This window comes from Xenopus laevis, chromosome 7L (genome assembly GCF_017654675.1).
Source record: "Xenopus laevis strain J_2021 chromosome 7L, Xenopus_laevis_v10.1, whole genome shotgun sequence".
Classification (NCBI taxonomy): Eukaryota; Metazoa; Chordata; class Amphibia; order Anura; family Pipidae; genus Xenopus; species Xenopus laevis.
The window spans coordinates 114,145,740-114,168,679 of record NC_054383.1 but is presented as its reverse complement, the minus strand read 5'-3'; the positions used below and the strand labels follow the sequence as shown (position 1 = coordinate 114,168,679).

The 22,940-nt window shown below is 38.9% G+C and overlaps 1 protein-coding gene across 1 annotated transcript; it reads right to left on the bottom strand.

Annotated features, from left to right (window-relative positions):
* Nucleotides 1-3,574: 3,574 nt before the first annotated feature.
* Nucleotides 3,575-22,207, bottom strand: LOC121395502 (carcinoembryonic antigen-related cell adhesion molecule 1-like; the record flags this gene model as incomplete). Its single annotated transcript, XM_041569072.1, has 8 exons — nt 3,575-4,502; nt 5,030-5,062; nt 9,375-9,439; nt 11,640-11,768; nt 14,032-14,286; nt 16,098-16,364; nt 18,888-19,238; nt 22,138-22,207. Coding segments are annotated over 8 exons (1,218 nt in total), but the record flags the coding sequence as incomplete, so codon positions are not given.
* Nucleotides 22,208-22,940: the final 733 nt, after the last annotated feature.

The window sequence follows — 22,940 nt, the reverse complement described above, 5'->3', positions numbered from 1 at the left end:
TCATTTTGGGGCCTCTAAATGCCAGATACTTTGGTAAACCTATGAACAATGGCCACCAAAATGTTCAGAGGAACCATGGCAATCATATTTAGGGTGCTTTTTCTTAGTGCATAATGATACATGGGTGATATGGTGCTGGGAAGTTGAAGGTTTGAGGCAATTTTCACATATTTCACCAAAACCGACAATTTTGGGAAAGCCTTGCGACTCAGTAGTTTGGAGCAGAAAGGCGTGGGTACCCATTTTAGATTCGGTAGAATGTGTACTTTCCAAAAATATATGGGTTTGGGGGGTAAACATATATTTCTGTGTTTTTACCCCACAAAAAATGCAGTCAATGTGTTGCTTTCTCAGTAGCTGAAGTAAAGTCCTGATCAATTTGGATGCGCTAACTTCATATTGGTGTCTCTAAATGCCAGATACTTTGGTAAACCTATGCATAATGGGTATCAAACTGTTCAGTGGACCCCTGGCAATCATATTTCAGGTGCTTTTTCTTGGTACCTAATATAGTTTGGGATATGCGGAGTAGCAAAATAAAACCTTTGAAATGATTTTTCAGAATTTTGAATTTTTTTTTGAAAAACCGCTATGTTCAGACAAGCTTTTATGTTTGGTAGTTGGGAGTAGAGAGACATAGTTACCCATTTTGTAATCGGCAGAATGTGTACTTTTCAAAAATGTATGGTTTTCTGGGGTAAACCTACGGTTTCAGGATTTTTTGCCTTGGAATCTAAAGCATGCCGTTTTCTGCCTTAGTGCTTTCAAAATTCGGCAATATACTGCCGGGAGTTTTTGAGGTACAGAAGTCCTAAATCTCCCTAAAACTATACATATCTGGTATTGGCACGTTCGAGAGACATAAGGCTTTCCAAATCAGTTGGATTTTCATCCGTAAAATGAAATATTTTTCTTGTATAAATTGATATACGATGAAAAATGGTAATTTTTCATTTTTTTTTGGTATTTAGCACTATAAATTTTTTTGCACAGGTGGAAATACATGAAAACTCAGGCAGATTTAGAAAGCTCAGTTTCTACCGAAAAAAACAATGTATAGTTTTCCTAGGTAAACTATAGGTTTCCCCTCAGAAAATGCCCCTAAAGTGAGAGAGCACAAAATGTTTCAAAAACGGCTGGCATTTCGCGTAACCAAAATGTGAAATTCTGCTGGCACTTAAAGGGTTAAGATGGCGAACTACGTCAAAGTCATCCCATATCTGCCAGTCCTACGCTTACTTTTGTCTCATGTATTATTAATTTTTAATGAGTATTTATTATGGTTATTATACAATTATTAAAATGATTATTATAAAGACAATTTTAGCACAAAAATCTGTGGTTTCCAGGGGTTAATTTGAAAACAATGAAACTGTTATTCTGAAAGGGTGATTGGTAGACTTTTCTGCATTTTCTACCTGTCAACAGATTATATGTGTGCTAGAGAGGTACGACATAAATCTTTCTACATATCATCTATCAGTTGGGCAATAGTAAAGAGTATGGAGAAATGGATACTGTATACAGGTATGGGAAAAATTTATCCAGAATGCTCAGAGACCTGAGGTTTTCCGAATAAGGGATCTTTCTTTAATTTGGATCTCCATACCTTAAGTCTAATAGAACATCATTTAGGAGCCTCTTTACTAACATTCATTTTCTTTTTTTTCACAAATCATATTTTTCTTCTCCAAAATTGTGAGGGTTTTTTTTTTCATTTCTCCAAAAACTCCATTTGTACTTTTTATATTCAGATCTTTTAATAACTTTCATGGCATTTGTGATTTCAGAGAAATAACGTTTATTCGTGGTTTCAAAAATCTCTAACTCCACTAAAATTCGACCTTTAATAAATAAACCCAATAGGCTGGTTTTGCAATAAAAATTAATTATATTTTAGTTTGGATCAAGTACAAGCTACTTTTTTATTATTACAGAGAAAAAGGAAAGGGAAATTTGGATTATTTGGATAAAATTGAGTCAATAGGAGATGGCCTTTCCTTAATTCTTAACTTTCTGGATACTGGGTTTCTAGATGATAGATCCCATACCTGTACAATTATCATTGCAGTGCTGGGAAATATATTTAGGAGGGAAGGATGGGCCCTCCCTTCTGACACCCGATTGTCCTAAATGATGAATAAAATACCCACAAAATAGTCAGAGCAGCAAAAGTATATATTTTCACCAGTTGACAAGATGCCTTCCCACCGTGTTGAGCCTGCCAATGGCTACCAACTGGACTCTGCTTTTGGATTATGGTTTTGACATACAGTACCTCTCAATTTTCCCGTTTTTAGAGGGACAGTCCCTCGTTTGACAGCTCAACCCTCAGTCCCTTGTTTATACTGGAAAGTCATGATTTACTCTGCACCGAACCGGCAGAAAAAGAAACAATGTTTCTAACTTAATTGGCTTTTGGCAGAGAGCCCAGAACAGCCAGAGCAACAGATAAGATACTTTTGTAACAATTTAGAGATAAGCAAATAAGTAATTGTAACAATATAAGATAACAGGTCTCTTGGGAGAAGTTAGACTCACAGCTTAAAGGGCAATTCACCTTCATTAGCAAAACTGTAATAACTAAAAAAAAAACAGAAATAAGTTCAAACTTTCATAGCCTGCCAATTTTTATAAAATGAACATGGTAATGAGGGGGTGTGGCCACAAAATGGGCCTGGTCAAAAAAAATTGCAGCACAACTTTTTTGTCCCTCTTTGTATTTCCAAAAATATGTGAGGTATGTTTAGAGATGTTGATTATATGCCTGCATGAAAACTTTTTCTTAAATAGAATACCCAAATTGCAAATTATCAATAAAAAGTGTTTTTACTGACTATGACTCATTTTATCGACTTTGTTTGAAACCCTTTGTTCTTTTGAAATGTATAGACTTCCTTCATTCTATTTAATGCTGAGTTACTATTAATAAATCCAGTACAAAGATGTTTTCCACTGTAAACTTTTTCCTGGTTCGGAAAAAACATTAGAAACCTCACTTTTCTCACATCTTTCCTAACCAGAACACAGAGCAGCCCTCTTTCTTTCTCCTGACTAGCGATAGGTGAATTTATTCGGCAGGCGTGAATTTGCTGCAAATTTGCCCAGTTCACCAACAGCGAATAAATCAGCAGTGAAAATTCGGCAGCGTCTAAAAAATTTTGACGCCACCACCCATTTTGACACCGGCGAATTGCCACCAGTGTCAAAATCGTCGTTTTGTGAATTTTCCACCAGTTTTGCGAATTTCGTCTGAAATGCGTGAAATTTGTGGCGAAGCGAAACGGGACAAATTCGCCCATCACTACTCCTGACAAATTCCTTGACTACTTGGTGGTCACAAACTGACAAGCAGTTGACTCTGTTGTAACATAATTATTTCAATTTACCAGAACATGTACCCCTTAATATCTTGACATTAAACAAAAAATAAATAATGAATATAAATTGCAAAAATGCTTATAATCGCACTGTTATCAATTTCACATTCACTTATTTTAAAGGTTTTACTTAAGATGGCCTCGATTCGTACGATGAGATCTTTGCGTCTATGGCCAGCTTTATCCTTTATATTAGATTTTCAGTGAAGAATTATGATAATTATAATACCAGCATGAACTAGTAGCCATATATTGTTTACTTGAAGATAGAGATAAATACAATTTAGTCTGCATTAAAAACCAAGGCTTCAATATTATTATATTATTATAATATTATAATATTATTATTGTAATATTTTAAAAAAATGGAGTGAAGGAAAGAGGGGACTTTGCACAGAAGAGGGGAGCATAAAAGTAGTCTAATTGAAGTGTCATTATGAGAGATGTGGTTCAGGAATAAGAGCAGAAGAAAGAAAAAGGAATGGTGCAGTATTTGCACATACCCACCACTTTATTTACCACTTTATTATAAACGTTGGCACACAGACTCAAAACATACTCAAAACAATACAATGAAAAATATCATAAAGATTGCAGTGAAGAACAAAATAGGGGTCCTACGAGCTGGTAGATAATGAAAATAAATATATAGAAAGCATAAAAAAAAAAAGCTTTTCCATTCCATGTAAAGCAAGCCTCACCAATCAGAATCCTGCTGCATAGCGATCGACAACTGGCAGTTCACAGGGTTGGCTTCTGCAGGAATGGAGCAACATTGCGGAGTCCGGCTCTGTATTGTGCCCATTCCTGCAGCGCCCACACCCATAGAATATATAGGCTCTGTCCCACGTGAGCCAGTGCAATGAACTGACAGCACTATAAGGCATGGCGTCCTATGCTATCAGGCTTCTGATTGGTAAAACTGTACTGAACCCCCTCTTTGCAGCAATCTTTGGTCACTGGTTATGGTGTCAATCAAATAAATCGTGCAACAGTGCACAGACAATGTAATATGCAGAAATTGATTGTTGCCACTAGAAGTCTTCTCCATCCATATAAATTATTCATATAATGTTATTGTTTGAGGTCACTGTATGTATTCTCTGTTGAATACTCCAGTCCCTAAAACATAAAAACAAATTGCTGTGCATCACTTCTATTTGGTAGTTGTTTTAGTTAGGTCATCAGTAGACATGACTTGAATGGATTGGAAATAAGCAGTCGTTTACTGTCCCTTCTCAAAAGGCCCAGGGTGCAAAACACACACACACACACACACACATACTGCTAATGACCCACAACTCCCTACCACTATATTATAAATTAATAGATACTTAGTGAAATACCAGTGTGATTCCAATAATATAACCCTACTGGTTAAATTGACATATTTTTGGCTTAGTTCTCTATCGCTGATTATTTGTGAAAGTAAATCAATTTTGGGCAGGTCATGTCATTTACAAGTAGTGGATTTCAAAAACGTTTTCTGCTATAATAGTGAGAATGCTTAAAGCTGGGCATTTAAACTGGTGCCCTGGAGGCAGGTGTCTCCTCACATTACATGACAATAATGTCTAAGAAACTGCCACTGTTAAGTGTAGGGCAATGGCTTGTGGCTAAATGGGATCCCAAAGATATAGGTAACGTACCATGTATGGACCCTCCTCTTTTTCAGGCTGAGACTGTAAAAGGAAACGAGAAGCGGAAAGAAATCGTCACGGAGAGCTTAATTCAGAAAGGGTCACTGGTGGAAACATATACAATACAATCTCCAAAAACTTGAAAATGTGCATTACATTTCTGTGTACAAGGTGTATGGGACCTGTTTTCCAGAATGCTCTGGAGCTGGCATTTTCCATAATTTGGATCACCATACTTTAGCATATTGCAGGGGTGCAACGAGGGCCATATTTGGTGAGGTGGAAATGTGTGGGGGCCGAACCAGTGTTGGACTGGGACACCATGGGCCCACCATAAAACCTTAGACCAGGGGCCCACCATAAAACCTTAGACCAGGGGCCACTCTCAGTACTATTATTCTTCACCTCCTCGATCAACCTCTATTCTCCTAGTCTGTTTTCTTTACATACTATAATCAATTATTCCATCTATTTAGCCTCTTTGTCTCATAGAAATAGGGAATGGCCATATTATAGTCCAAAAGTTTAGCATCATGAGGGCCCTCTGACACCTGGGCCCACCGGGAGTTTTCCTGGTATCCTGGTGGGCCAGTCCGACACTGGGCCGAACCATTCAGCCTGATGCTTCTATCCCTTCAGAGGTAGCTAGCTTGCGATCAGGATCATTCCAGGATCATTCACTATTGGAGGTGGGCGCGTACACAGCGTTTAAGAAGTGGAGAAGTGGAGTCTATTTGGACCTATTCTCCGCACCTCATTTAAACAAGGAATCGCGAACCATAGCAGTAATATTCACTTGGAAATGGCAAATGTATCCATGTTGATATCTAAGGGATAAATGGGCATTAACATACTCAGAGAATAGCAAATTTGCTGCATGGACAGCAAAGTGGAGTCATAGTTAGAATGTTTGCCCTGTGCTACCGGGGTCATGATTTTAATCCCTATCAGTGTGACACTTTGGGAATGTGTCAGAGCAATGAAATCAAGTAAAAAGATAATTCAGCACTGTACTATATAAATGATGCACTCCTCTTGTTTGTAAGAAGGTGATTGGATTGTGTGCATGAGAAAATGTATTGAATGTGTAAAGTGAATGTGAGTGCTGTAAAAAAATGTTAAAGTGATTGAAAGTGTTAAATGTGTTGGAAGACTGTAATGTGTAAAATGTGTTGTCATGTAAATGAATGGTAAAGGTTCCATGCTGGATAACAGAGAGAAAGCACATGTACAGTATGCGCCGAATGTCACAAAGTTTTCCGATTTCACTTCGTGACATTCGGCGCATGCGCAGTAGAGCCGTACCGGTACCTGTTCCTACTGCGCATGCGCCAGAAAACGCCGATCAGAGCAGGAAGAAGACGCGCGTGGGAGAAGATGGCGACTGCGAACTCCGTGGACAGGACCTGCGCAGAGGGGTGAGTAAAAAGTTAGGGGCATTTGCCCAGCGGGAGGGGTAGGCCAGGGGGGAGGAGGGAGGGGGGGCAAAACACGGGAGGGGGGGAGGGGTTTTGCGCCCTGGGGCTTTCCTTCTCCTTTAAGCAACAGATAGTTCATATCATATTAAGTGGCATATTAAAGAATCTTACCAAACTGGAATATATAAGTAAATCTTGCCCTTTTACATCTCTTGCCTTGAGCCACCATTTCGTGATGGTCTGTGTGCTGCCTCAGAGATCACCTGACCAGAAATACTACAACTCTAACTGTAACAGGAAGAAGTGTGGAAGCAAAAGACACAACTCTGTCTGTTAATTGACTCATGTGACCTAACATACAGTACAGTGAATCCTACGATCCCAGGGGGCGGCCCTTATTTTTTAAAATGGCAATTTTCTATTTATGATTACCCAATGGCACATACTACTAGAAAAGTATATTATTATGAAAATGGTTTATTTACATGAAGCAGGATTTTACATATGAGCTGTTTTATGCAATATCTTTTTATAGAGACCTACATTGTTTGGGGGGTATAGTTTTCCTTTAATTGAAGAAGGTATTTAAAGGGGAGACACACCCAAAGGGTTGTTTACATGCATTTGGATTAAGATAGAGTGAGGGCACAAGTGTGAAATACTAGGTATTTCAGATAGTCAGGACTATTTAGCATGGGTAGTTAAGACCCCAACAAGAAGGTAGAGGCATATGTGCCAAGGCTAAGCCAGTTAGGGTGCAAGTGGAAGATTATAGGAAAAAGGACATCCTGAAGGAGGGGGAAAAGAAAAGTCCTATCCGGAGTAGGCCAGAGGGGCATAGGTCGTATGCCGGACTTGTAGGACCGCAAGGTGTCACAAGAAAAGTCCTACCCTGAAAGGTCAGTGGTGCACTGGCGTGGTGTCAGCCCGGCTGAAGCAGGGAGGTGGTGAGTAACCCTGGAAAGGGATGTCCTTCGGAAGGTTCCGGGGAAAATCCTTTGTGTATTTGGAGTGTCGGCTTAGCCAGCAAAGGAGTGTATCATTGCCGTGGATTGTATATCTGTATGCCCTGATGTGTGGAAGAGTCATCTGATGAAAGAAAGTGTACCCAATAAACAGTTCAAGTTTGTTTTATGATCAAGAGTGTGGACTTTAATCTTTGGATCAAGTTGGGTTTCCATAGTGACGGTGTTAACACCTTCCTACCCTTACATGTTGTGAATCAGACTAGAAATACCTCAGGAAATTCACATTACACCATAGAATTGATATTACCACTACACTGCAGACATCTGAACGCATAGACAAAAACCTAATAGATTAAAATACATGATAATTTATATTTAGATCATTTGAATAAAGCCAGAACAGTACTGTGTATATCTGATGAATCACCGGCAGATCTGGGTCCCTTTTCTTATAAAAAAAAAGTATAGGTTTGGGGTTAGGGGATGTATAATGTTCAACCCCAGCAGTAACGGTTGCACCTGTGGCTTGCAAGTCGCACCCAGACAGGCAGCATGAATAGTGATGGGCCAATTTGCGCTGTTTCACTTCGCCATCTCGTTTTTTGACGCCGGCGCCCGTTTTTGGCGCCTGCGCCCATTTTTTCCGACGCTGACGAAAACATTTTTTGACGCCGGAGAATTTTTGCCGGCGAATTTTTGCGGGCGTTTCACGAATTTATTCGCTGGTGGTGAATCGCCCAAATTTGCCGCAAATTCGCGCCTGGTGAATAAATTCGCCCATCACTAAGCATGAAAAAATGTGAGTGGCCAATGGGAAGGAATGGAAGAGCCAATGTGTAAAAGAAACGGATCCGCACACACACCGATTAGTGCAGTCGGGGAATAATCCCTTTTATTCAGCCACCAAACATCAACGTTTCGGGGGGGAACACCCACCCTTCATCAGGACAGGCCGGGTCAACGGAAGGAACGCACCACCAGCTTGCAGGATTGGGGATCTACAGGTGTGCGGTAGGAGAATTACATTGTAAGGAATGGAAGAGAGCAGCCAGTGGAAGGAGAAAGACAGACGCTGCTGCCTTGCTGAAGTGGAATGCAACCAGCTGCCTCTCTCCCTCTACTCACTCCGTACTCAGCACTGGCGTCAAAAGCTTCTGTTCGTCCCCGGCACAACCCCCCTTCTCTACTCCCACAGCAGCCTCCGTGTCAGCACCGGGACAAGTAGTGAGTCCGGCCATGCAAGTTAGCAGTAGCACTGATTGGGAATCGCAAAGCACACCAAGGCGCACCAACCTCATTTGGAAAAGTTAGTAGCGGCTGTAGCTGGTGACAGGTTGCAAGGGAACTGGCACTCCACCTACTCTTCCCTACAGGTCCTGCTCCAGCTGCCCTTCCACAGCATACCAAAAAATGCAATGCCGCCAGGTTTCATGTGGGGCCTTATTCTGGTATATTTTTGGAATTTGCTGCAGGCCAATTATAAATGGATTGCGGGCCGCATTTGGCCCACGGCCCATAGTCTGGACACCCCTGCTTTAGACTATGCTGAAATATAGGGAATCAACAAATTTCAACAGGGGGAACAAAGTTAGGGTGGGAGTAATGGACTCACAAATAGAGTGCTGGAAGGGTTACTGCCTGCTCTGATTCCATTTACCCAACAGAAACAGGATTGGTAACATTATATATAGATATATATATAAATATGTGCTGTAGTCACAGAAATAGAGACAAGAGTAAAGTCTTCATTTATCCAACAGAATTAGATTTAGAAAAAAACAGATTGGGAAACGAGACATTGGGAAAAGGTTTAGTAGACAATTTTGCCAAACCCATTGCAATTAGCAGCTGTTCTTTTTCAGCAGAATATATGTTTGTGACATACATTATATATCTTTCTATATGAAATATTTTAGTGGGGTACGAAGAAATATATTTATAGTATATGCCTGTACATTCATCGCTTACCACTGCAGTGTTGGGAATATTATCGTATATTCGGGATGGGTCCTCCCCTCCGACACCTGATTGTCCTAAACAAAGGTAAAAAGAGTCGCAAAGCAGCAAAATTATGTATTTTAATCAGACTCCCAATTATATTTTAAGCTGGAATTTATTCATGGATAAAAAAAAATTTTTTGTCAAAGATACTAGGGCTCATTTACAAACAGTGGGTAAATTTGCACCTGGGCAGTAACCCATAGCAACCAATCAGTGATTATCTTTTTTCAGATAGCTGCAGGTTGAGCACTGAAAGCAATCATCTGATTGGTTACCATATGTTATTACTTTCAACCCACAATTCTCCCCCACCCGCAACCACAACAATGATGAAATTCTTGGAAAAGTACTACATTGTGAAAAAACATGACAATTGCACTTTTCGCGCTGTACTTGTGGACATACAGTAAATGTCTATTCCTAATTGCTGCTGTGCCCCCCTAAAGACTCAGATTAGATAACCCATACCCAGTGTTCCTGTCAAATTGCTTCATTCAGTCTAATTCTGAATAATGATGGATACATCTAGGACACATATGTCCTCCACTGAAAAGATCTCATATTCTTTTTATCTTGTCTTCTCTACTGACAATATCCTACTATAATTTACTATATACTGGTTTAAAAAAAAGATTTTTTGTCATATTACCACTGAAACATCTTTTAATATTAAAAAAGTAATATTTCCCAGGGATGCCCAACTTTATGTGCCTAGATCCAATGAACGTTGCCAAGCCCAGGAAGACTACATTAGAGAGCTCTTATGCATTTGCAGAGCAGCCAACAATCCTAGAATAGTAAGCAAGCCTGTAGGGGAGATACAAAGGAGATTACTGCTACTTCTTCCAAGGTTAATTCAACTTGATTATCAATCAGAGTTGACTCATCCAACCTTATTATCTTTGGAAATATTCAGGTATCTCAATGTATCATAGAGGCACCCATACTTTACAAACCTTGTCCATCCTATGCTCAGATATTTCATTATTCTGACGCTTTTGAGATTTTCCCCACTTTGTCCTGTTTTTCAGACTTCTGCCCTCTCTCTTTTACCACAAGCGTTCTCTTGCATTAATACTATAGCGTAGTATTTTCATATTTTTATCAGAGATATTCAGATTACCAGATACTGATCAAAGTGTTCACACCATTAATCAGAGATATTACAATGACCAGCTACTGTTAAGCTACTGTTCTCTATACTTTTCCTACTAAACATGACTTTTTTTAAAATTCTTTGTTGGTTTCCTTTAAAAGAAATTTACTTAAATTGCCCAAAATATAGAGTACTTCTAGACTCTTTCTTCTGACTTGCTTTCTATAAATTACTTAAAGGGCATGTAAAGGGAAAAAATTAAAATCCCATTTTTACTTTTTTTACTGAAAAAGAAACCTATCTCCAATATACTTTAATTAAAAAATGTGTACCGTGTTTATAAGAAACCTGACTGTATGCAGTTAAATTCTCCCTTCATTTACTGCTGTGGATAGGAATTGTCAGACGGTCCCTAACTGCTCTGCAGGGAAACAATCATACTTGTGAACAGCAGGGGGAGCCCCCACCTTACTTCCCAGCCATGCAGAACTCAAGCAACTTTGTTTGTTTCCCTGTAGAGCAGTTGGTGACTGTGTAGAAATATGTATTGGATTTTATTTTTGCCTTTACATCCCCTTTACTGTTTCCAACTCCAGCAGCAGGGACAAAGATCATGGACCCAGAGTTAAGCAGATAAACTGGGATTCTATTTGGAGGATTATTTTGCTGCAGTCACTGGCTCTGCAGAGTTGGAGAAAGTTTGTATTAAACAATACAAAAACTATAAAATCCACATTAGATTACATGACAACACAGGACCCATTGCAGTCTGTATATTCTGATTATTAATCAGTCTTGCTGTATCGGCTTCTGGCAGATATTATTTGACTTGTGCTGTTTTGATAATTTATGACTATCCCTAAGCAGCCCAGACCACACTGAGCATGTGCACAGTCTTGGTCTTGCAAACATGTTTAACAAAGTTACAAGATGGTGACCCCCTGTGGCCAACTTTAAAAGCATAAATCATTTGTTTGATTAGTCTTGTGATGCAGTAAGTTCATGTTTATGTTTAGTATATAAAATACAGAATTTCTAGCCTTATTCTATTTTAGACTTTAGTCCCCCTTTAATACTCCCATTCTGCCCCTTTAAAAAAACAGCTTTTACTTCCACCCTGTTTAATTCTGCCTCACCTTTTAGGGGAAGAACGTATCTCTTGTACAGTAGGAACGTTGCACAGATGATGAGTACAGTCCCCAAGATGCACCCACAGATGATGGCGGCTGTAAAGGCTGCAGAGTTGCCTGACTGACATTGATTATCTGTAAAATTGAACATATGTTAAAAAGGCGGTCTTGCTATATAATTTGTTTATGATTGTAATAACACAATACTGTTTAGCAGTTCAATGCAAAAGACTAAGGAGGAAATATGTCTATGAAGGTTTTCATGGTATGGTTTATCTTGTAGAAGTAAATATAGAGTAACTGGGCTTGCTGATTAAAGTCCAGTTGCTGTAGATTTACTTCTACTAGATATACTAAGGAGGAACAGGTATAAAAGTTATAAATGCAAAACAAATGTTTGCATAAATAGGAAAATGATTTTGCTGTTGCGATGTGTCATTCTTGCTGAAACAAATCATATTCACAGCACAACATGAATATAGTGAAAATCAATAAATAACTGTAAGCTAAGGTTAACAGTAGGTCCTATATTCTTATAATTCATTAGTATTGCAGACAGGTAAACAATATAAACAACTAATGTATGAATGTACCTACATAAAAGGATAAGTAAACCTTTTAAGTGAAAGTAAAATTGATCAGGTGCTAAGTTAAGCATTTTTATAATTTTCATTCATTATTTTTTTTTAATTCCAAGATATTAAAAGATACATGTACTGTTCACATCAATGAATTATATTACACCCGCGGCACCTGCTGGTCATTTTCCGACCAGTCTGACCACCAAGTAGTCAAGGAAGTTGTCAGGAGGAAGAAAGAGTCTGATGTTCTTCTGCTTAGGAAAGGTTTGAGAAAGGTTTCTAGTTTTTTTTCTTATCAGAACAAAATTAATTCATATTAACAGTAAATGTTTCCCTTAATATCTTAATAAAATATCTTGGGGGGAATGTAATTAAATTCGCAAAGAGTAAAAGAGTGTGCATCAATAAGATTAAAAATCCACATCTCGCAATGCAATATTGTTCCTTAAACTGTTATTGCATTGCGAATTTTAATTGCACATTGCGACTTTTAATTGCGCATTGCGACTTTTAATTGCGCACCCTTAAGAAGTGCTTGAAGGTGTGGTAATCTTTAGGAGCAAACATAACGACTTTTTCAGTAAGAAGTTTTATTACATTGACTGCGCATTGGCGCAATCTGTAAAATTCGCAAACTCTCTTCCACTGTCGGAAGTGGTCGGTAAAACGGTTTCTGGTTTCGCAAAAGCTATATTAAATTCGCGCAGAGCAAAAATTGTTCGCACAGAGGCATAACATAACTGCGAATAATTTTTGCTTTACCGACTTATATTACATTCCCCTGCTTGAATCTAATTCTGTAAAGTAAAGTAAAGTTTTTCTGTTCAGCTACAATGGTTCAGACACAGGTTCCCTTTAAATTATAAGGTTGTGTGGGTACAATGTATCTTTTGTTGCACTATTTAAAAACTTTGGTGATTGGTGGGTAGGTTCAGCTAGAATTATACGTATGTGCATGTAAAATACAGTATATAGCAAGGTTTGGCAGAGTTAAGGGTGTTTGAAATTTAAAAGAATGACTGTTATTCTTTTATGAATTGGGTCTAATTATAATGTTGCAGCAGTTAATAAGCAGATTGCAAGGCTTGGTACGATGAGTTTTATTTTTTTTTTTTATTATACTTTATTTATTAGTGATGGACGAATTTTTTCTTCAGGCGCAAATTTGCGGCGAATTTGAGCGATTCGCCGCCGGCGAATAAATTCGCAAAACGGGCACAAAAATTTGCCTGCGTCAAAAAACATTTGACGCTGGCGTTCGATTTTTTTATGCCGGCGCATTTTTGCCAAAAACAGACGCCGGCGTCAAAAAAACGGACGCCGGCACAAAAAAACAAGACGCCGGCATTGTTTCGCAAATTTTTCGCCGTTTCACGAATTTCACTATAATCTATACATCTTTTACATTAGTCCCTGTCCAAGTGGAGTTTACAATCTAAGGTCATTATCACATTCACACACATTATGGTCAGCTTTATCAGAAGCCAATAAACCTGCCTGTTAATCAGGAGTTTAGGAGGAAACCAGAGTCACCATAGGAAACCCACACAGACAATAGAAGAACATATAAACTCCTTGCAGACAGTGCCCTGGACCCCAGGGCTACAAGGCAGCAGTGCTAATCATTGTGCTTGTTAGTATCTGAATACTGGGAGAATGGGCCTATTCTTGTCAGTGTTGTAAAGGAAAATGTAACTATTAACAGAAGTGGTGCAGGAAAAGAAATAGAAGAATAAGCACTTTGCTGGAACCTGGATACCCTTCCTGTATATCTGCTGTATAAATGCTGGAGGGCAGTGACAGGTATGAGAACTTACCATTCACAGTCACATATACAGAGATTTCCCGTGAGAGCTTTGTCACTGAATTAGTCACTATACAGGTATAATTTCCTGCATTCTCAGATGTGGCCTGTTGGATGTTCAGTTTGTTATTCTGGAATTCTAAAACAGTCCAATTTAATTTCCACTGGTAGGTTGGTGCAGGAACAGAATCAGCAGAACATTCTAATGATATGGGGTTCCCAGAAGTCACTTGTTGTGAACCTGTAATTCTCAGATTTTCTGGACCATCTACAATAACAAAAATACCTATGAATCATACATCATGAGAGGAAAATGCAATTAATAGTGGAATGAGATAAAGATCCCATAAGTTACAAATAAACATGGAATGTTAGATTAAGTGAGCTACAACTACATGCAACCCATGTTATTCAGAGAATATTGAGAACTGTGGTGTGACACTAAAGTCAGTCAAGAGTATCTTAACAATCTACATAGTGGAACATACAGCAGGAAGTTTTATATCACTTAATATCTGAAATGGAGGACATAAGGTGTCTTAGAGGAGTCTCTCCTGGGCATTAACTGATACTGATTAATCCTGCCATAATTTGTTTTTAATGAACTCTAAGGGGCAGAATTCACTAGTGTTACCGCCCGCAGGGACATCGCCAATTTACTAATGGAAGCAGGTGTCACTTCACTATCGAAAGAGAAAGACTCTAGCGGTCATTCACACTCTATCGACAGGGGAATTTTTGATCTGGCGAATGGACGTTATTCACTAAAATGCGGATTTTACTAAACGAATGGATGAAATTCACTGAAATGCAAATTTTACTGAACGATAACTCTTTCGCCAGACTTGCCTTCGCCAGCTCAGACCAGGCAAAGTGCAATGGAGTGCATAGATCTTCCTTAATCTTCTGTCACTTACATCATATTCTGAGTGGAAAATGCATCACAGTTCAAAAAACGCTGGCGTCTTTTCCTTTTTTCAGGGTGATAGGCTGCAAAAGTCCTTAACATTTTTTATGGGTAACCAGGTTCCCCCATACATTTTCTAACATATGGAACATTAACTATAGAGTGTGCTCATGTGTAGGGCATTATAACAACTCTATTGAATTTATTAAAGGAGAAGGAAACCCCCTGGGTGCAAAACCCCTCCCCTGTGTTGCCCCCCCTCCCTCCTCCCCCCTGGCCTACCTGTCCCCCTGGGCAAATGCCCCTAACTTGTTACTTACCCCTCTGCGCAGGTCTTGTCCACGGAGTTCACAGTCACCATCTTCTCCCATGTGCGTCTTCTTCCTGCTTTGACCGGCGTCTTCTGGCGAATGCGCAGTAGGAACATTTACCGGTACGGATCTACTGCGCATGCGCCGAATGTCACGAAGTTAATCGGAAAAGAGAAGATGGCGACTGTGAACTCCGTGAACAGGACCTGCGCAGAGGGGTGAGTAACAAGTTAGGGCTTTTGCCCAAGGGGACAGGTAGGCCAGGGGGGAGGAGGGAGGGGGGCCAACACAGGGGAGGGGGGAGGGGTTTTGCGCCCAGGGGGTTTCCTTCTCCTTTAAGGTTCCCTGGACATGTCTAGTTATCAGTGGAAATGTAATGTATTAGATGCAAAATGTAACATAAAGACGTCCATTCAACTTAAAATTTTCCGCCATATGCAAATTTGCCTTAGAGCAAGACCTCTAACAAATTTGCGCTAGGCAGAAATGAACGCTAGCGCATCTCCGCTTTGAAAAGTCCACTTCACACTACAAAACTCCACATGTTAGTGAATTAGCATTGTCAGAGCAAATTTTCGTCTGGCGAAGTGTTGCGATGTACGCGAAGTGGACGCTGGCGAAATCTGCCCCTATATTCGACCCTTGATAAATCTGCCCCTAAGCAAGTTACTGGAAGTGGCTATAGATAAACTATCACTAATTTTATATATATCCCTAGACACATTTAGGACAAAAAGTGCTAGTTTTGATGCAAAGCTGAATGTGTATTGAAGTTATTTAGAAAGGTACATGCACCCACACATGCTCCTAGTGAGTTACTGCAGCTTGTGCTTTGTACAAGACCATACAGTAGTTACTTACAGTTTACAGTTAGTGTGTAGGGATCACTGATAATCTTACTGACGGCATTTGAAGCTTCACATCGATATTGTCCTGTATCTGAGCGAGAGACACTGGAGAAAGTGAGAGTCTTGTTATCTGCAGACAGAATCAGTCCAGGAGGGAGAGAGACACCATTTTTGCTCCAAAGGATCTTTTCTGCATTATTTGTACTGCATGTGAGGGTGACTTTCCCATTCTCCTGGGGTTCCTTATTGTTTGTGCTGATCACTGAGGAAGTGACAGGCTCTGGAGATAAAAACGGCACAAATGTATCGTAACATCAAGGGAAGGGGGATCAAAGAAAATCTTTCAACATCTTTGGAACAACTAGAACTGGTGCTTCTTTTGTACACTGACTGTCAAAATAGATCAAATTAAGTTAATAATTTAATTAAGACAAATGAAGTTAATAAGTTACTCACAACCAGGGTCACCATCAGGAATCACAGGGCTCTGTACAAACAAAATTTTCTGTCCCAGGCCCCACCAATGAATTCCTTCTCAACTAAAAAAATTATTTTGTGCGCTCATTTTAATCTTGTGCAGTTTTTAAAAACTATGTGTACATGTCAGAATTAATACAAAATTTGTATTTTCACATAAAATTGTTTGTGCAAACCACAAATTGCTGCATGTGCAAAAGCGCACACCTAAGAGAACATTGCACCCCACCTCAATAAAAAGGCCACAAAGACATGAGCACAGAAACAGCAAAAACACTTTTTGCCAAAGGATTATTAATCCTCCCACCACTTCAAGGACTCTTTAAGCAGGTACCTGCTCTAACCTAAACTGCACTTTTTTAGAACTTTTCTGCATTTCTTATATACAAATTAGAGCCATTTGATGGAATGTCAACCCCAAAAACCTTTTTTTCCTAATAAAAGAAAACACAATTCTAAGCAACTTTGCAATATACATTAATTGTCAATGTTTTTTTAAGTTATTTGTATATGTATTGCTATTGAAATCAGTGTCAGTCCCTTTCTATTCTCTGCCCTGGTGGCTCAGACTGTTGATACAATGTAAGACAAGGCAGCTGATTAACAGACCTGTCTCTGCTGGGGAACTAAGACTTTTGCAACATTGTTTAAATAGTAACACTGCTTTCAATAGTAATTGTTTTTACAAATAACTTTAAAAGCCCTGAAAATTTATAATACATATATATTGCAAAGTTGCTTAGAATTATGTTTTCTTTTATTAGGAAAATGTTTATTTTGGGGTTGACTTGCCCTTTAATCACTATGTCAAATATAACAATGGTGGCCAGAGCTCCTTAAACAAGTTAAAAATAACCATTGGTTGTCAGTGTCTCCTACACTCGTTAAAAAAAAATTGTGGTCAGGGTCCCCTATACATCCTCTGAGGTCACAGGCACGAAACGCTAGTTTGTACCCCCCACTGCTGTAACACTAATATGTGTGCTTGAATAAAAGCCTATTTGGATAATAGGATGCCCTCTCAATCTGGATCAGTGCTCAGAAGAGAGGAATATGCAGCATTGTTCGAGCCGGTAGAGGAGGGACCGGGTTCTTGCGAGAGCAGCGATCACAGGGGCGGCGAGGTCGGATGAGCTCCACAATAAGCACACTAAGGTTTGTTGGATGTGAAACCAAAATCCCCTCTACAAGTTAAATGCACTAGTGGCCATCTTTTTAAAAAAGAAACAGTGGTCAGGGTCTCCTCTCAAAGTAAAAATAAATCATTGGTTCGGCTGCCACTTTGGTGACGTCCTACATCAATGCCTGCTCAAGAAGGGCCTGGCTAATCCTAGAAGTGCAGCCCGGCTGGGCCCCCCTTAAAACTGGAAATCTACCAGGACAATAGTCCACCCGTGCCCCCCTGATGGCAGCCCTGATCACAACAAAAACACAAATAATGGTTTTAGACAGATTTATGTATAGTCTCACCAGCAGGTTTACCATTGCAGTTAATGGGGCACCTTCAATGAATGCATTCCAGGGCTTCTTTTCCACTTTAGTTCATTATGTGTGGCAGGTGTCACCTAGGTTATTACCCCAAAGGTTCCTTCTCACTGAAGCACAGAACTCTGGTTATATAGGCCTGACTTTTAGAGTTTGTTTAAACAGAAGCTAGTCTGTTTCTTATTAAAGCCGTATTATTGGGAACCCTGTCCCTGACATCAATGTGTATATAAGGCTTCAGATTCTGAGCAATATCTGGATGGGTCGGCGATCAGGCAGGTTTGAAAATCTTCCTATTTACTATGTTGTCCAATATTCAAGGTACAGATGAGGAAGTGCTGCAGCTCCTATTTACTTCCTGCACTCACAACTTGCACCCAATTTGCTGATATGTGCAAACTCAGTTGCATTTGGTTTAATTGGAATTGCAGCCAGCAAAACTCTCTCTGTGACACGATCAAGCTGAATATGAATATTGCACTTTTCTCTCTCAAGTGTGTGTATGGGACACCTATTGGATTCCTACCTAAAATAAAAGATTCCCTTGGAAATCCTCCTAAAGTGAAAGAACGCAAAATTCCTGGCTAATTAAGTGTAAATATTGGCTGGTGTTGAAAGGGTTAAGTATTTTTCTGTTCCTAACAGATGACTCACAATAAGAAAATGATACCCTGAAATACAAACAGTTACTAGTGAGAAGGAAACTGAAGGAAAACTGGTTACTAGAAATACGTCATATACAATGTATTTATTTATTTAGGACACACATTAAAATGTTAGGAGATAACGAGTTTAAGTGGAAACAAAGTAAATTATGAACATAAAGTTATGTGTTACTCACCATAAACTGTCAGGAGAACTGTATGTTGTGCTGTACCCTCTATAGTCTGTATAAACACTGTGTAATTCCCCTGGTCTGTAGGAACGAGGCCTGAGATCTGCAATGAGCCATTTGGGAAATGACTGGCCCTAGAGAAATACTGAGGCCCATTCGTCACTGAGTTTGTTTCTGGAATAACATTAAATATTTGGTTATTATCATCTGTACTTGAACCTTTATACCATGTGAACTGTCGTATTGTGCCAGTGACTCCAGTGACACTCAGGGTAACAGACTGACGAACCATCGGATACTGAGGGATCAGCTGAACCCCAATTCCATGGGCTGAATCCATCCACACACTGAGGCAAACTGAAAGAGACAATAAAGCAAGATCAGGGGTTGGTAATAATGGGCAACAACTGGATTTTAAAACGGAAAATTAAATCTAAGCCCTGTATCTATCTAGCTAAACAATGTCTTTGGGACATATTTACTAAAGTGCAAATTTTCACTTCATCAAACTCCACCGAAGTTTCTATTGATAAGTTTGGCATATTTGTGTTGTGACACATTTTGTAAATATGACATTGCAGGTATAACATGACAAGATATGGCTGGCTACCTTTTAGTTTGATGTAGCAAGTGATATTTGGAGACAATTTGCAAGTTATTTTAATTTTTTTTATTATTTGTGGTTTTTGAGTTATTTAGCTATTTATTCAGCAGCTCTTCAGTTTGCAATTTCAGGAGTCCAAATTACCCTGGCAACCATGCATTGATTTGTATAAGAGACTGGAATATGAATAGGAAAGGGGCTGAATAGAAAGATGAGTAATAAAAAGTAGCAATAACAATAAATATGTAGACTTACAGAGCATTTGTTTTTAGATGGGGTCAGTGACCCCCATTTGAAAGCTCGAAAGAGTCAGAAGAAGGAAAATAATTACTATAAAAAGAAAAAATGAAGGCCAGTCTTGCTTAGAATTAGCTGTACTATATCATATTAAAAGTTAACTTAAAAGGGAACCACCACTTTAATGCTGGTCAGCCTGGACCTAGTGCAAAACAAATAAATAAATAAATCGCCATATTGTCAACGCTGGTGTAATTGTATCAAGTAAAAACATGCACATTATTATAAACTTAATACACTTTGTAATAGAGTAAGGAAACGTTATTAAAATGTATTTAATTAATTCAGAACACCTACTCACCCTGAGAGAATCAGAGCCTTTGGACATTTTACAACTACCATCTACTGTATAAGAAACCTCAGGCAATATAAACATATTATTTGATCTATCTGCATAAATCTAAGTATCTCAAACGAATTAGGTTTTTTAAATTATGTAGTGTAGTAAGCATTTCTTTCATACCGATTGTTACCTTGTAATCTTATTTTTGTAATTACTTTTAGCACAGTACTCATTTGTAAACTTTGAGCACGACATATAGGTTTGCACAGTGAATATACAGTATTTGCCCTGCGTATGGTTACATTTATAGAGCTGAATAAGAGTGTGCAAACAGAATTGTATTTTTTTTGCAAATATGCCAAAAATTGCAAATGGTGTTTGAATTGTGCCACAACCACAATATTCGCAAAACAGTAAATTCGCAAGTTTCGCAAACGGCAAATTTAAGTTACTGTCAACGCTATTTTACCGCACAACAACCTCACACAGTGGGCCCACTCATGCAAACACCCGTCTCATTTGCGAAAATTTATTCACAATGCGAATTCGGAAAAAACGGAAAGATGGGCAGAGCAGTGCAATATATTAGCGTTCAGGAATAAGCATGTGCAGTACAACCATCTGCAAATAAATATGCGCTGCACAAACTTTATTAATGCCCCCCAATGTTTTTCTGCATGTTAAAAGAGAATGCCCTAAGAAATATTTTTTCCAGGTCTTAATAGGTCTCATACCCAACATAGGGGCAAATTTACTAAAGGGCGAAGTGACTAACGTTAGTGAAAATTCACTTCATTTTGTTACTTCACCAATTTACTAACTTACTGGCGTAACTTTGCTAGTGAAGGAGATAGACTCTAGCGAGATAGACTCTTACACCAGGCAAAGTTGTGAGAAAGAGCGTTACTTCGCAAATTCACTAAGATGCGCATATTACTGAACGTTACCTGTTCCGCCAGATTTGCCTTTGCCAGCTCATACCAGGTGAAGTGCAATGGAGTGTATAGGGCTTCTTCAATTTTTAGTTGAAAAATTTTGAAAAAAGTCCCAAAAAAAGCTGACGTGTTTTAGTTTTTTCAGGGTGAAGGCTGCAAAAGTCTGTACCCCGGCTCTCCATATATTTCCTAACATATGGCACATGAACTATACACTGGGCTCATGTGTAGGGCAATATAACAACTCTATTTTCTTTTATTAAGGTTCCCTGGGCTTTTGTAATGTAATGTATTTGCTGCAACATATACGTCCATTCAACTTTAACTTCCAGCCGTATGCAAATTAGCCAATGCTAGCGCAACTTCGATTCGCTTGCCACAGTAACGCTAGCGCAACTTTGTCAGAGTTCGGCGCCCTGGACGCAACTTCGGATTTTAGTGAATCAGCGTTGTCCTGGCAAATCTACACATGGTGAAGTGTTGCGATATAAGCGAAGCCGACGCTGGCAATTTACAGGGGTTAGTGAATTTGCCCCAAAGAGTGGATGGGAGTTTGGTTGAGTTTTATTTTACTAAAATTTACTAAAAGAACCCCCTTCGTTAACAGACGTTATTTCTTTTATGAACCAGCTTAGTTGGCAAGCAGCCTTATTAACCAAAACCAAAGGAAATAATTCCATTGACTCTTTTAAACTGATTTGGTCTCCCTTTTTTGAAGCTTGTCATTCTAATATAGGTGATCAAATAGGACGGTTTCTCCATTTATAAGATGTGCTTTCAGACATTCCAGTCAATGAATGGTCATTTTTCTTTATTTCTTTCAATATGTTTACATCCACTGGCTTAGTTAATTTTAGTTAGTTGTTGTCAGTCTCATTAAATGGTATTTCGTTTTTAATAATTTTATGCCATTGTATCGATTATAACTTGTCTTTTATCTGCATAAAATTTGCTGTCATATCGTTATCATTTGTTTAACATGAAAATCAAATAAAATATTTTCAAAATAAATAGTTTACTAAAATAATTAGAAAAATTGAAGTTTTGTAAATAACCGCCACAGAGTGTGTGTGATTGTTTCCCTGCAGTGCATATATATACAGTATATATAGAGAGCAGTAATATAAGTGACTGTACCTGTGAGCAGATATCCCCTCATGCAAAGGGCCCGGGCTCTTGTTACTTTCTCTCTGGCCATCGTCTCTCTCTCTCTCTCTCTCTCTCTCTCTCTCTCTCTCTCTCTCTCTCTCTCTAACAGTAAGAGGAAGTTGGCTTCATTTTTTGTTTAATCTGCAATTTAACCCCTTCCTTTTCTCACATGTCACAACCAGTGGGAGTGCTTTTAGGATATCGCATAAAGTGTACTACAGAGTCTACCTAATAAACATATAGATTTATTTAAAAATGAAAAAACTTGATTGACAAAAGCTGAACTCAGAGGTGTAACAATGGGGGAAGAAAATTGCGATACTGCTAGAGACTTTGGGGCAAATTCATCAAGAGTCGAATATCGAGGGTTAATTAACCCTCGACATTCGACGGAGGAATGAAAATCCTTCAACTTCGAATATCGAAGTCAAAGGATTTTGCGCAAATGCTTCGATCGAAGGAATAATCGTTCGATCGAACGATTAAATCCTTCGAATCGAACAATTAAATCCTTCGAATCGAACGATTCAAAAGATTTTAATCCAATGATCAAAGGATTATCCTTTGACCAAAAAAAGTTAGGCAAGCCTATGGGGACTTTCCCCATAGGCTAACATTAGGTTCTGTAGCTTTTAGGTGGCAAACTAGGGGGTCGAAGTTTTTCTTAAAGAGACAGTACTTCGACTATCGAATGGTCGAATAGTCGAACGATTTTTAGTTTGAATCCTTCGATTCAAAGTCGTAGCCGAAGGTCAAAGTAACCCATTCGATAGTCGAAGTAGCCAAAAAAA